This window comes from Schistocerca cancellata, chromosome 2 (genome assembly GCF_023864275.1).
Source record: "Schistocerca cancellata isolate TAMUIC-IGC-003103 chromosome 2, iqSchCanc2.1, whole genome shotgun sequence".
Lineage (NCBI taxonomy): Eukaryota > Metazoa > Arthropoda > Insecta > Orthoptera > Acrididae > Schistocerca > Schistocerca cancellata.
Genome location: NC_064627.1, coordinates 289,904,459 through 289,919,088, shown reverse-complemented (window position 1 = coordinate 289,919,088; position 14,630 = coordinate 289,904,459). Strand labels below are relative to the sequence as shown.

Genomic DNA, 14,630 nt, shown 5'->3' with positions numbered 1-14,630 from the left:
CGTTTTAGATGTAATGCTGTAGAAATATGTTGAAAATCAGGGGGACTTGTAAAGAGATAGCGAAGTTGTCCACAGAATCGGGGAAGAGAGGACTGGAAAACATTGACAACAAGAAGGGACTGCATGATAGCATACGTAATAAGACATCAGCGAATGAGGTCTGTGGTACTAGAGAGAACTACAGAAAACGAAAAATACAAAAGAAGAGAAGTATTTGTTCGACTGACGAACACGAATAGCTATCCGTTGGGCAGACGGCATCGAGCTTCAGACTGAGCTTATAAACACAGTCAAAGCCTCGACTGTGTTGTACAGGCCTTTCTAAAAAAAAACTCTACACCATACCAGTCCTATGAACACTCATTTCCTTCGTAGAATTCCCACAGTGCTGTAATTTAGAACTTAGTATATAGAGCGGTTATAATAAAGTAGCGAGAACTTTTGTGTTTGTTATTATTTTGTAATTTGACGCCGTTTTTTAGTTCGAATCCAACAATAATTGTTAAAAACAGGCCTTTTGTTCTGTGATACAAAACATATTAATTTCCAGAATGTCCAACTCTTGCTGTCAACGACAAAAGGCTGGGAGCGACGAATGATATTATTTAAGTGAAAAGATTAGGTTCAAGGCTATAAAGAGACACTCGCATTTGCTTCGCTTATTCAGAAAGCACACTGGAACTAAATACGACTGTCTGTTTATCTATAATGTGAAGTTCCGTACATATCAGATAAGTTAGTCTGCAGCATGCTTCACATTAAATGACAGTTGCGGGCCAATACTAAAATGTTCTTATCATTACTTTTATTGATTAAAAAAAGTATACCTTCAGTGGAGTTACTGAATCGACAAAATAGAGTATTTAAATACTTTTAGTAACAGGGGAAAGTATTCGTTAATTGGCATAACAATGTGCCGAACTGACAGTGAATATAAGAAATATGGTACCGGCAGTCCTTAGCGTATAGTAGCTTACAGGTGAGACTAATTCATGAACGTGGGATGTGAACAAATGAATCACTAGAATTTGGCCAGAGATAATGGTCACATATTTGCTGATTGATCTTTATATGAAACCCCCCTAGGTGGACTAGGGGTTGCATCGCTGCCTCGAAAACGGTGGTCGGGCGTCCTAGTCACGAGTGTGGATTTTAAATATACCGTTACTGAATAGGTCTGTCATAGTGGCAGAAAGTAATGACAAACAAAAGACAGTTAAAGGAAATATATCCAAAACATGAACTGACTGAGCCAAAAACGATAAAAATTTGTTTACTCGAAAAAATATTAAATGATTAATGCATAATTTCTGGATATCAAACATTTATTGATGTATATTTTACAATTGGTGCATACCTGAGTGTTTCCCACATTTAATTTTCGGCCTTCTTTGGCACTCATATCGTCAAAGATATGTGTTTGTTTCAGCAATATCACACTTATTATTATTTGCAGGATTCCTTTCAAACGAAGCATATTCATTTGTGCTTTCAAATACACACATCAAAAAAGTTTTGCATCACCTCGGTTCCTAGAGTTCCGGAACCTGTACAGATCAACGTAAACATCATTTCCGCCATTTGTATTCCTCATGCAAACCACACATTGCATGTTGTATCACCATATGCCGAGACCTTCAGAGGTGGTGGTCCAGACTGCTGTACACACCGGTACCGCTAATACCCAGTAGCACGTCCTCTTCCATTGATGTATGCCTGTAGTCGTCGTGGCACAAGTTCATGAAGGCACTGTTGCTACAGATTATCCCACTCCTCAACGGCGATTAGGCGTAGATTCGTCAGAGTGATTGGTGGGTCACGTCGGCCATAAACAGCCCTTTTCAATCAATCCCAGGCATTTTCTATAGGGTTCACGCCTGGAGAACATGCTGGCCACTCTAGTCGAGCGATTTTGTTATCCTGAAGGAAGTCATTCAGAAGATGTGCACGATGGAGGCGCCAAATGTCGTCCATGAAGACGAAAGCCTCGCCAATATGCTGCCGATATGGTTGCACTATCGGTCGGAGGATGGCATTCACGTATCGTACAGCCGTTGCGGCGCCTTCCATGATCACTAGCGGCGTCAATCGGCCCCACATAATGCCTCCTCCCCCCCCCCCCCCCAAAAAAAAAACGTCAGTAAACCTCCACCTTGCTGCACCCGCTGGACAGTGTGTCTAAGGCATTAAACCTGACTGGGTTGCCTCCAAACACGTCTCCGACGATTGTCTGGTTGAAGGTATATGCGACACTCATCGGTGAAGAGAACGTGATGCCAGTCCTGAGCGGTCCATTCGGAATGTTGTTGGGCCCATCTGTACCACGCTACATGGTGTCGTGGTTACAACGATGGACCTCGACATGGATGTCGGGAGTGATGTTGCGCATCGTGCAGCCAAATGCGCACAGTTTGAGTCGTCCAGTGGCTGCACAAAAAGCATCATTCAACATGGTGGCGTTGCTGTCGGGGTTCCTCCGATCCATAATCCGTAGGAAGCGGTCATCCACTGCAGTAGTATCCCTTGAGCTGCCTGAGCGAGGCATGTCATCGACAGTTCCTGTCTCTCTGTATCTCTAAAATGTTCTAATGTGTGTAAAGTCTTATGGGACTTAACTGCTAAGGTCATCAGTCCCTAAGCTTACACACTACTTAACCTAAATTATCCGAAGGACGAACACACACACCCATGCCCGAGGGAGGACTCGAACCTCCGCCGGGACCAGCCGCACAGTCCATGACTGCAGCGCCCAAGACCGCTCGGCTAATCCCGCGCGGCCTGTATCTCCTACATGTCCGAACAACATCGCTTTGGTTCACTACGAGACGCCTGGACGCTTCCCTTGTTGAGAGCCCTTCCCGGCGCAAAGTAACAATGCGGATACGTTCGAACCGCCGTATCGACCGTCTAGGCATGGTTGAACTATAGAGAACACGAGCTGTTTATCTCCTTCCTTGTGGAATAACTGAAACTGATCGGCTGTCGGACCCTCTCCGTCTAATAGGCGCTGCTGATGCATGGTTGTGTACACCTTTGGGCGGGTTTAATGTCATCTCTGAACAGTCAAAGGACTGTGTCTATGATACAATACCCATAGTCAACGTCTATTTTCATGAGTTCTGGGAACTGGGGTGATGCAAGACTTTTTTTGATGTCTGTTTTTGAGCAGACTGTTGGGGATGATTGCTCCAAACCCACCACACGTTTGTAAGTCATCAAGAATAGCACCTCTGCCTATCAATTCAAATGTTTACACGTAATTTTTTGAAACTGTTATTGATATTCATTCAGTGTGCTTCCCATGAGATCCATCATAAAAGAATTTTCAAACATGTTATTATACGTCTTGAAATTACGAGGGAGATTCTATTAGTCATGGCAACTATGATATATTGTGCGAACGTGTGGCACCATTGAAATCGCAGTAAATACATTCTAAACAAACACGATAAACATTACCGAAATCAGCTGAGAGATTGCGACCGCATGTGAGGATGGCTTGGTAGCAGCGCCTGAAACATTCTATGTGAGGTTGGCCGTGCTACAACATGGAACCCCCTCCCCCCTCCCCTTCCCACCCTACTCACCAGACATCAGTCCACGCGACTTCGACCCTACTCCATAACTGAGAAACCATTGCTTAGAAGTAGTTTTGGAAACAGCGCAGATGCGCTCACAGCATTTCGGCGACAAATGGCCCACATTTATGGCAAGGGCAGTGGCATTCAGCGCCTTCCACATCGTTGGAAACGCTGTTTGTTTGCACCAGGGAACTATTTTGAAGCACAGTAGTTGATTTTGATTTATTTCTGTTTCTTTTGCACTCGTGCACAATAAATTTACACACAGCCTCATTGCGTGTGCTGCATTTCAACCCATACCATGACCTCCTGTACTGGAAACATATTTAATGTTAGCATTCAGGGTACACACTGCCATACTGGTTCAGTACACGTCGTGGAATTCTTATGTTGTCGCATTTTTGCAAGATATGTCATAGTTGCCAGACATATGAAATGACCCTCGTACAGTCTTCGGCCAAAGCTATAGTTGCCTTATCTGTGAATTCATTCATCAGGTTGTGGCTTCGGCGCTTTTAACTGACAAATCTTGATGTGATTACGGCCGGCCGGAGTGGCCGAGCGGTTCTAGGCGCTTCAGTCTGGAACCGCGCGACCACTACGGTCGCATGTTCGAATCCTGCCTCGGGCGTGGATGTGTATGATGTCCTTAGGCTAGTTAGGTTTAAGTAGTTCTTAGTTCTAGGTGACTCCTGACCTCAGATGTTAAGTCCCATAGTGCTCAGAGCCATTTGAACCATTTGATTTGATTACGTAGAATTTTTCAGCGTAATGACTGATGATACACTTCTCGGATATGCAGCCAGATAATATATTCATCTTGACGCAATATTTCAACGGACCAGCTGGCCACCATCTTCAGGTGAGTATGTCGATGCACAATCTCCCCGATAGTATCAGTGGCTTTTTTATACACCGTAACCAGAACACTGTGCCCCCATAGTACGCGTAAGTTTACGGCATACACTTTGCTCCAAAGTCCTGTCGTTATTTCTGTGAACTAAAACATCTGCTCTCGTACATGCAGTGGATCAGACGTAGTGTATCAAGGATCCGCCGATTCTGTTGGAAACTCAGTTCCAGCGAGATTATACATCAGTACATTCACCTGAAGACGGCGGCCAGTTGGTCCATTGAAATATTTTGTCAAGATGACTATATTATCTGGTTGCCTACCCGAGAAAGTATCACTGGCACATTTTAATACATCATTTGTACCTTGTGTTTTATAATTCTCTTGGACTTGTGTATGTTCCAGGTATGTTAAGTCCTGGAGAAATTTGTAACATTTCTTCGTCACTACTTGTAACGAGATTAATAAATGAAAAGATAGGGTACAGTTATTACATACGACACCTTTAATTAAAATGGAAATACCTGAAACTCTGTTACCCCTTCTTGCAATTTTACAGACCAGTTATGGCTTATCTGCAAAAATTATGAGTCTCCTTGACCGGAACTAGCAACCTAGAGTAGATGTTTCAACTGTGGCTTATTTGAGTTTCTTAGAGACTACAGAAGGAAGGCAAAGGTGGTGCAATTTAATTCAAAAGCCGTGATTGGAGTCAAATACGTTGGAAATGGTGAGGCAGTCTGCAAAATAGGGGGATGCCTATTAATTCTCAATCCTGAATTCCTATTCATACAAAGAAGCTATCTATTGGGAAAGGAACACATAAAAAAAGAAGAAAATAACAATGGGGATCGTTCCAGCCGTTAAGGAAAACTATGAGATGCACCGAAGGAATGGACTAATAGCAAGGAAGTAATCATGCCGTCACTGAGCCTTGAGAGTGATAGACATGAGAATGAGGGCGCAGGTGCATGAGCGCATTGCTTACCTCAAGAGAGCGCGTATGTCAACTTTTGCACTGTTGTACAGTAGAGACCAGAAACGCAGCGACTGCGAATTTAATGTTGCAGGTTGCATACTTTACACGTCAGGGCGCAACCGTTACATCGGTGCTAATACGCTTCCTTCTTTCCGCGAGTATGACGTGTCTGAGAAGTATGGCGCTGCAGTCGCCTCACACTCATCATCTTGTTCTCTCTTACTGAAGCATGCAGGAGTGTAAGGCGAGTCGTGACTAACTTGTTAGTTCGGCCCGCTCTGTTAGCCGTGCGTGGGGCGTGCCGGTCCTCGGCCCGAATCCGCCCGGCTTGTAGCTTAGCCCATCATTCGATTCTGTAAATGTTTCGAAGACTGTTATAAATTTATTTTAATAATTAACCCCCAATTAGAGATTGCACTTCATCCTCATGTCATATTTTCTGACACTACTGTTACAGCTCAGTAACGCCTCGGAAGTGTGCGTGTGTCAAGGCAGGTCGGACATTTTGTGACATTTCAGCTTAGAATGGATATGAAGCCGAAATTATGATTGCGTGAAGAAAATGAAATTTACAGACCAATGAAAAAAATTTCTTTCTCTTTGGTTGCGTATGTAGTGGGAACGCCACGACTCCGCGTTTATACCCGCAAACTCGTGCCGTCGCCCCCCTTTCTGAGTGAGTCGAGCCTACTTGTACCCAACAACAGACGTAAGTGATAAGTGGGCAACGGCCGACACTCAGTTGTCAAGGCTACGAGCTCATAGAGACGGTGAGTTCGGAGATAACATCATAACACTCACTGGCGAGTTTAAAGCGTAAATACGAATCCCATTTCTGATATCTACGGTGTAGTCGTCAATTTAAAGTGCCGAAGCAGGTTGTCCATCCTACGTCCAGAGGTCGCTGGAGCATTACATACAGCACAAAGAATAATGTTAAACTCATAGAGGCCATCAGGAGTTACTCTAAGTGATCAAAGTATGCGGACACCCCCAAAAACAAACACTTTCATTTTAGGTGCATTGTGCTGCCAGCTAGTGCCAGGAACTCCAGACCAGCGACCTCAGTGTACCCCCGCTAGCTCAGTGGTCAGCGCGACAGACTGTCAATCCTAAGACCCGGGTTCGATTCCCGGCTGGGTCGGAGATTTTCTCTGCTCAGGGACTGGGTGTTGTGTTGTCCTAATCATCATCATTTCATCCCCATCGACGCGCAAGTCACCGAAGTGGCGTCAAATCGAAAGACTTTCACCAGGCGAACGGTCTACTCGACGGAGGCCCTCGTCACACGACATTATTATTTTAGTAGTCATTAGAAATCGTGGGAGAGCCGTATGGGGCGTTCCGCGAAACCCACGGACTTGGTCGGGTGATTGGGTGTCACTTGTGTCATACGCCTGTTCGCGAGATTTCCACACTCCTAAATATCCCTAGGTCCATTGTTTCCGATGTGATAGTGAAATGGAAACGTGAAGGGACACGTACGGCACAAAAGCGTACGGGCCAACCTCGTCTGTTGACTGACGGAGACCGCACACAGTTGAAGAGGGTCGTAATCTATCCAGAACATCACACAGCAATTCCAAACTGCATCAGCGTCCACTGCAAGTACTTTAACAGCTAGGAGGGAGGTGAGAAAACTTGCATTTCATGGTCGAGCGGCTGTTCATAAGCCACACATCAGACCGGTAAATGCCAAACGACGCCTCGCTTGGTCTAGGGAGCGTAAATATTGGACGATTGAACAGAGGACAAACGTTGCGTGTAGTGACGAATCACGGTACAGAATGTGGCGATCCAATGGCAGGGTGTGGATATGGCGAATGCCCGGTGAACGTCATCTCCCAGCGTGTGTAGCCCCAAAAGTAAAATTCGGAGGCTGTGGTGTTATGGCGTGGTCGTATTTTTCATGGAGGGGGCTTGCACCCCTTAGTTTTTTGCGTGGCACTAGCACAGCACAGGCTTACATTGATGTTTTAAGCACCTTCTTACTTCTCACTGTCGAAGAGCAATTCGGGGATGGCGACTGCATCTTTTAACACGATCGAGCACCTGTTCATAATGCATGGCCTCCGGAGGAGTGGTTACACGACAATAACATCCCTGTAATGGACTGGCCTGCACAGAGTTTTGACCTGAATCCTATAGAACACCGTTGGGATGTTTTGGAACGCCGACTTCGTGCCAGACCTCACCGACCGACATCGACGCCCCTCCTTAGTGCAGCACTCCGTGAAGAATGGGCTACCATTCCACAAGAAACCTTCCAGCACCTGATTGAACGTATGCTTGCGAGAGTGGAAGCTATCATCAAGGCTAAGGGTGGGCCAACACCAATGGATTCCAACATTATCGACAGGGTATTCTAGGCAGCAGTTTAGCTACGATTTTTCATCTTTTCTTTGCATTAAACATCAGGTCCAAGTGCCTATTTACGCGTGCCTTAAAGCACGCAACAAACAGCTCGCTTAAGCGACTAGAAAAAGGTCGTGTGTGCTTAGACGTGCCTCTAAGCACACAAAATCAGTGCACACACTGGCAGCTAGCAGTCATGACGTCGAGTGTTAAAGGAAAAATATCAAGAAGAGAAAGAATATTCGTTTCTATTTTTATTGAGAATAGGTGATAATAATTACTGACTAGCACTTGATCTTGTGCCGCAAAAATTGATGAAGAAGAATACATATGAAAAATAAAGTTACTTCTTCCTTGAAGGTATCAGTTATGCTATGGTTCTACGTCTCTGGTGTGTCAAAAGTTTGTAAAAATCTGTATTTCTGGTACATGAAGGTCCTTTCTACCAGTGCCACTTCTCTTCGAGATCTCATTGGCAGATACCTCGGCAGTGCTGCGAATATAATGTTTTCATTTTCTTTTTAATTTCCTCTGACGTTGTCTGTGGCGCACAATCTTTCGGGGAATGGACTGCAGCGATGGCGTTGGGTGGAGTCGACCAGTGGCTCATCACAAGAACATCTCTGGCTAAGAAAGTCTAATGACGGATAGCAGAGGCAGCCCTGACTGCTGACCTCCTTCTTTCGCTACAGTGGAAGACATACCGAGACACAGAGGGTCGAACGATGGGCACTGCCATGGCTGAAGACGATGGTGTGTGCCCGCTATGGGCGATGAACAGCAACAAAGTAGGCTCACCTCGGACAGCAGACAGTACAGTGCAGCTGGGGAGTTAGATGCCACAGGTTTGAAGCTACAGTCCACGAGCAAGATGGCAGTTAGGAGAAGGTGGTCATCCTTTTGGTGACTTGACAGTGGAAAGGCGTCCAGTTGACAGCATACAGAGTTATCTCAGGCACACCTTGGAAAATACTGGCAGCGAAGTTTGTCAGTGGTGACTGCCTGCTTAATCTCACACTGCAAGCAGTCTTCACATCGACTGTATGATTGCGCATACTAGGCACAACTGAACATCACTGAGACTATGCCTATCAGAAACACATTGATGGAAGCAGTTTTATAAGGGGGGGAGGGGGGGGGGCGTCACTGGCCTCGGTGACGTATTAAGCCATGTTGAAAACGGCGTGCCAGCATCAGCAGTCGTCAGCCAAGAAGGTGGTGCATGGCGATGGTGGTTGGCAGCATGGTGCTGGAGACAGCTCACTGTTAGAGCACAGGCACAGGGCAGTGGCAGCTACCAGCGACTGACGGCACACGCAGCTCTGACCAGTGGGCTGCTTCTGTACCAGTGGCAGAAGCAGCACTGGTTCAGATGGGGTCTAACTGTGGCCTCCATTATGGCTGAAGACGACGATAGGTGCCCACTCTGTATGATGGACAGCAATAATTTGGCCCATCGATAGTACATCTTGGTAGTTAGATGGCCCAGGTTCTATCCTGCTACCCAACAGGGAGGCGGTCAACACCTGTTGCACAGCAAGTGACCCAAAGGGGCGAAGACACCTAGTTGACTTCACACGGGTTTAGGCAACGGACCGAAACTACTTGCAGCAAAATGTGTTAGCGGTGGCTGGCTGCTTCATCTCGCACAGCAAGCACTCTTCTTCATGTGATTATCGATGGCATTCACTGTGTCACTGGGCATACTGTGCAAAACTGAAAGCTTGAGGGGACTAAATTAGGTGGCACATATAGGAGCCAAGCTGGCTAGTGTTTGCACACTGACAGCAGTCCTTGTGTGTAAGTCACAATAGGTTGGAGCAGCCGGGTGTAATCTTTGATCAACTATGATTTCATACACCCTGGTTTTCCTGTCTAGTCAGCTCCTTAAGAAGCCCTGTTGATGCTGGAAGATCAGAGACGATGGCTGGCGTCTTCCACACCGCCAGTGCACTGATGGTTCAAATGGCTCTGAGCACTGTGGGACTTAACTTCTTTGGTCATCAGTCCCCTAGAACTTAGAACTACTTAAAACTAACTAACCTAAGGACATCACACACATCCATGCCCGAGGCAGGATTCGAACTTGCGACGGTAGCGGTCGCGCGGTTCCAGACTGTAGCGCCTAGAACCGCTCGGCCACTCCGGCCGGCGCCAGTGTTTCTATGTAAGGAATATTCACTCTTGTGCCATGGTACCAAGTTATCGAGCTGGTAGGTGATTCCCCCCTTAATCCCCCATTCTGTCGAATCGAAACAGGAGTAATCTGTTACACTGGGCTAGGATGTGGTACAACACCGATGTGATAACGGTGGTGTCACCGCCAGACACCACACTTGCTAGGTGGTAGCCTTTAAATCGGCCGCGGTCCGCTAGTATACGACAGACCCGCGTGTCGCCACTGTCAGTGATTGCAGACCGAGCGCCGCCACACGGCAGGTCTAGAGACACTTCCTAGCACTCGCCCCAGTTGTACAGCCGACGTTCATAGCAATGGTTCACTGACAAATTACGCTCTCATTTGCCGAGACGATAGTTAGCATAGCCTTCAGCTATGTCATTGCTACGACCTAGCAAGGCGCCATATCCTTTGCTATTTATCTGGTGAAGCATGTACAGTCAAGAGAGATGTTCACCAGTTACCTCCTGTTTTGCTAGTCTTATTTCTCTGACCTGTTCCAGACCTCACGCCAGCCTGCGTGAGCTTAAACGCGTGCCTTTCGGCTTCCTCCAAACCCCGTGAATTGGCTCCTGCCAATTCACAACAATAACCTTTACTTCTTATGTCAAAAACCAATGACTTCTGTGCATGCTGTCAAGTAAAGCACTCTCGTGCTCTTTGCACTTTTGCTGTATCCTACCTTCTTTCTGGCTGAAACCATTTGTAAGTGACCCACAAGAGCTATGGAGTGCACAGCCTCAGACGTCTTCACCACTAGAAGAAACACCTCTGAGTAAACTCTTCGCCTTATATCGGCATTCGTGCAACACTAAATGAGCTTTCAGGCACGGATGTAGACTGGTGTTTGGTTCCGTACAGCATGCAGCAGCAGGGTGGGGCCTAGCGCCTTAGCTAGTCTCCCCAACTTGGCGTACTCGTGTTGTGCACTTAAACGAACGTGTAAAGAGGCACTAAGTGTTTACTGTTGAGCGAATGTGTCTGCTGCTGACAGGTACAGTTTCGAAGGCAGCGCGATCTACGGCAGCCGTCCTGTGAACGGCACTTGGGAAGGCCTTATGGGGCAGCTGCAGCAGGGCCACCTGGACATCGGGTTGGCGCCCTTGATGGTGACGGCGGAGCGCCGGAGTGCCGTGGACTTCTCGCTGCCTCTTGTTTCCTCACGGTGAGGCTTCGCTGGCAAACTTGTGGCATCTTCACTGTCACCCAGCCAAATTATTATTAAATTCTTGTTTTGAAATGGGGTATAACTGCATAAACTTTTATTTGAACGTTTGTTGTTGTTTAAATAGCGGAAAAAGATTTCTAACCAAAACGAGACAGCCGGCCGAAGTGGCCGAGTGGTTCTAGGTGCTTGTCTGGAACCGCGCGACCGCTACCGTCACAGGTTCGAATCCTGCCTCGGGCATGGATGTGTGTGATGTTCTTAGGTTAGTTAGGTTTAAGTAGTTCTAAGTTCTAGGGGACTGATGACCTCAGATGTTAAATCCCATAGTACTAAGAGCCATTTGAACCAAAACGAGACACAGTAAGAAAAGATTTTCTAGGACCTGCAATTCGAGATATTAATGAAACATAGATTTATTTAAAAAAAGTGTTTTTGTGTTTGACAAACATATGCAATCTGTTTGTACAGGGTGACTCTTATTAACGTTTAAAGGCCTCTGAAGCAACGTGGATGACGCCAAGAAACATGGGGTCGCAGGTGTCGGGAAATACCTCAAAAGAGGCGTAACATTCTCTCACACCAGATCATCCCAACACTAGCCAAGTATTCACGTCAGTGTGGCTCCAGGCCACGTGCGTGACTTCAACACGTGGGGCTCAGGAGTTCGAAACTTGCGTCTGGCTGGCAGTATTTTCTGAGTTAGACAACTATCTGTTTACATTGTGATAAGATTTATTATTTTGTTTACCGGTGCTGCGATGCAACAAAATGGTTCAAATGGCTCTGAGCACTATGGGACTTAACTTCTGAGGTCATCAATCCCCTAGAACTTACAACTACTTAAACCTAACTAACCTAAGGACATCACACAATCCATGACCGAGGCAGGATTCGAACCTGCGACCGCAGCGGTCGCGCGGTTCCAGACTGTAGCGCCTAGAACCGCTCGGCCACCCCTGCCGACGATACAACAAAAGCCTGCCGCATTGTTTCATAAGTAAATGAGTTTAACCTTCCAAATGACGTTGTTGCCAGGCACTCAATCATCCCTCTAGGCCTATGTCCAACCGCTGATCGTATGGGAAGGTACTTCATCTGGTGACGTCACATGTTCAACATTTCCCATCCACTTTAGGGGTATTTCCCAACATTTGTGGCGCAGTGTGTCTCATATTAAATTACTTGTCTCAGCGTTATCTACATTGCTTGGTGGGTTCTTAAAGGTTAATAAAAATACGCTATACATCAGAAATACAATATAATAAAAAATTAAAGTAAGTAGAACAATAGACACTTAAATTTTACTGTGGAAAATAATAATTTGCTTCCTTCAAGCGACGCAAGTTGTCTGAACAGTACTTGTCCAATTTTCAGAGTAGAAAGTAAAAAAACAGCTGTTTTCATTGTTATAGAATGAATCCTCAATATCTGCACAAAATTCTTATGCTCACCCCTCACATCTTCCACACAGCATACAGTTTTCTTTGAAAAATTCCTCACAGTGTTGGTTTTAGAAACACTGTCTAAGGCGTTATACAGGGTGTTACAAAAAGGTACGGCCAAACTTTCAGGAAATATTGCTCACACACAAATAAAGAAAAGATGTTATGTGGACATGTGTCCGGAAACGATTAATTTCCATGTTAGAGCTCATTTTAGTTTCGTCAGTATGCACTGTACTTCCTCGATTCACCGCCAGTTGGCCCAATTGAAGAAAGGTAATGTTGACTTCGGTGCTTGTGTTGACATGCGACTCATTGCTCTATAGTACTAGCATCGAGCACATCAGTGCGTAGCATCAACAGATTAGTGTTCATCACGAACGTGGTTTTGCAGTCAGTGCAATGTTTACAAATGCGGAGTTGGCAGATGCCCATTTGATGTATGGATTAGCACGGGGCAATAGCCGTGGCGCGGTACGTTTGTATCGAGACTGATTTCCTGAACGAAGGTGTCCCGACAGGAAGACGTTCGAAGCAATTGATCGGCGTCTTAGGGAGCACGGAACATTCCAGCCTATGACTCGCGACTGGGGAAGACCTAGAACGACGAGGACACCTGCAATGAACGAGGCAATTCTTCGTGCAGTTGACGATAACCCTAATGTCAGCGTCAGAGAAGTTGCTGCTTTACAAGGTAACGTTGACCACGTCACTGTATGGAGAGTGCTACGGCAGAACCAGTCGTTTCCGTACCATGTACAGCGTGTGCAGGCACTATCAGCAGCTGATTGGTCTCCACGGGTATACTTCTGCGAATGGTTCATCCAACAATGTGTCAAGCCTCATTTCAGTGCAAATGTTCTCTTTACGGATGAGGCTTCATTCCAACGTGATCAAATTGTAAATTTTCACAATCAATATGTGTGGGCTGACGAGAATCCGCACGCAATTGTGCAATCACGTCATTGACACAGATTTTCTGTGAACGTTTGGGCAGGCATTGTTGGTGATATCTTGATTGGGCCAGATGTTCTTCCACCTACTCTCAATGGAGCACGTTATCATGATTTAAATTGGGATACTCTACCTGTGCTGCTAGAACATGTGCCTTTACAAGTACGACACAACATGTGGTTCATGCACGATGGAGCTCCTGCACATTTCAGTCGAATTGTTCGTACGCTTCTCAACAACAGATTCGGTGACCGATGGATTGGTAGAGGTGGACCAATTCCATGGCCTCCACGCTCTCCTGACCTCAACCCTCTTGGCTTTCATTTATGGGGGCATTTGAAAGCTCTTGTCTACGCAACCACGGTACCAAATGTAGACACTCTTCGTGCTAGTATTGAGGACGGCTGTGACACAATACGCCATTCTCCAGGGCTGCATCAGCGCATCAGAAATTCCATGCGACGGAGGGTGGATGCATGTATCCTCGCTAACGCAGGACATTTTGAACATTTCCTGTAACAAAATGTTTGAAGTCACGCTGGTAGTGCTGATGCTGTGTGTGCCGGCCGGAGTGGCCGAGCGGTTCTAGGCGCTACAGTTATTTGCTCGATGTATTCCAACGTCTGCCTTCCTCTACAGTTTTTGCCCGCTACAGCTCCGTCTAGTATCAGGATTAGCAATATGATTTTACTTATTCAGTATTAATCTGTCATTGGATTTGGAGTCACTCTACTAACAATAATTCAATGATGGGGAGATGTAGTACGTAATGAAACATATCAATGATTACATACAATTTGTATGTATTGCATTATGATGAGGAATAATTTTATTTATTGCATTAGAAGTCGTATTTTTGTGTCTATCTTCTGAGCCTTCTTTTGTAGATTAGCCCCATCACCTGCATTCATGCCAACAGTGCAAATTTCGAACACTTTTTCTAAATGTGACCTGTTTTAAACGTAAAAGTTACAGAATTATTCTCCTCCCTGTGACCATGGAAAAGCTGTTATTATTATTTTGTGTTTCTTTTCCTTTTGTTACTTTTTTCTGTTCCAGACACAATTTAGTAAAGACAACACTCAGTAATTTGCTGGCAACAACGTCATTTGGAAGGTT

General features: G+C 45.7%; 1 protein-coding gene across 1 annotated transcript in view; it reads left to right on the top strand.

Annotated features, from left to right (window-relative positions):
* Positions 1–14,630, top strand: part of LOC126153456 (glutamate receptor ionotropic, kainate glr-3-like) — a 104,982-nt gene that overhangs the window by 35,582 nt on the left and 54,770 nt on the right. Inside the window, exon 4 of the mRNA XM_049916073.1 lies at positions 10,942–11,112. Within this exon, the coding sequence (XP_049772030.1) occupies positions 10,942–11,112 (171 nt within the window). The remainder of the gene's footprint in view (positions 1–10,941; positions 11,113–14,630) is intronic.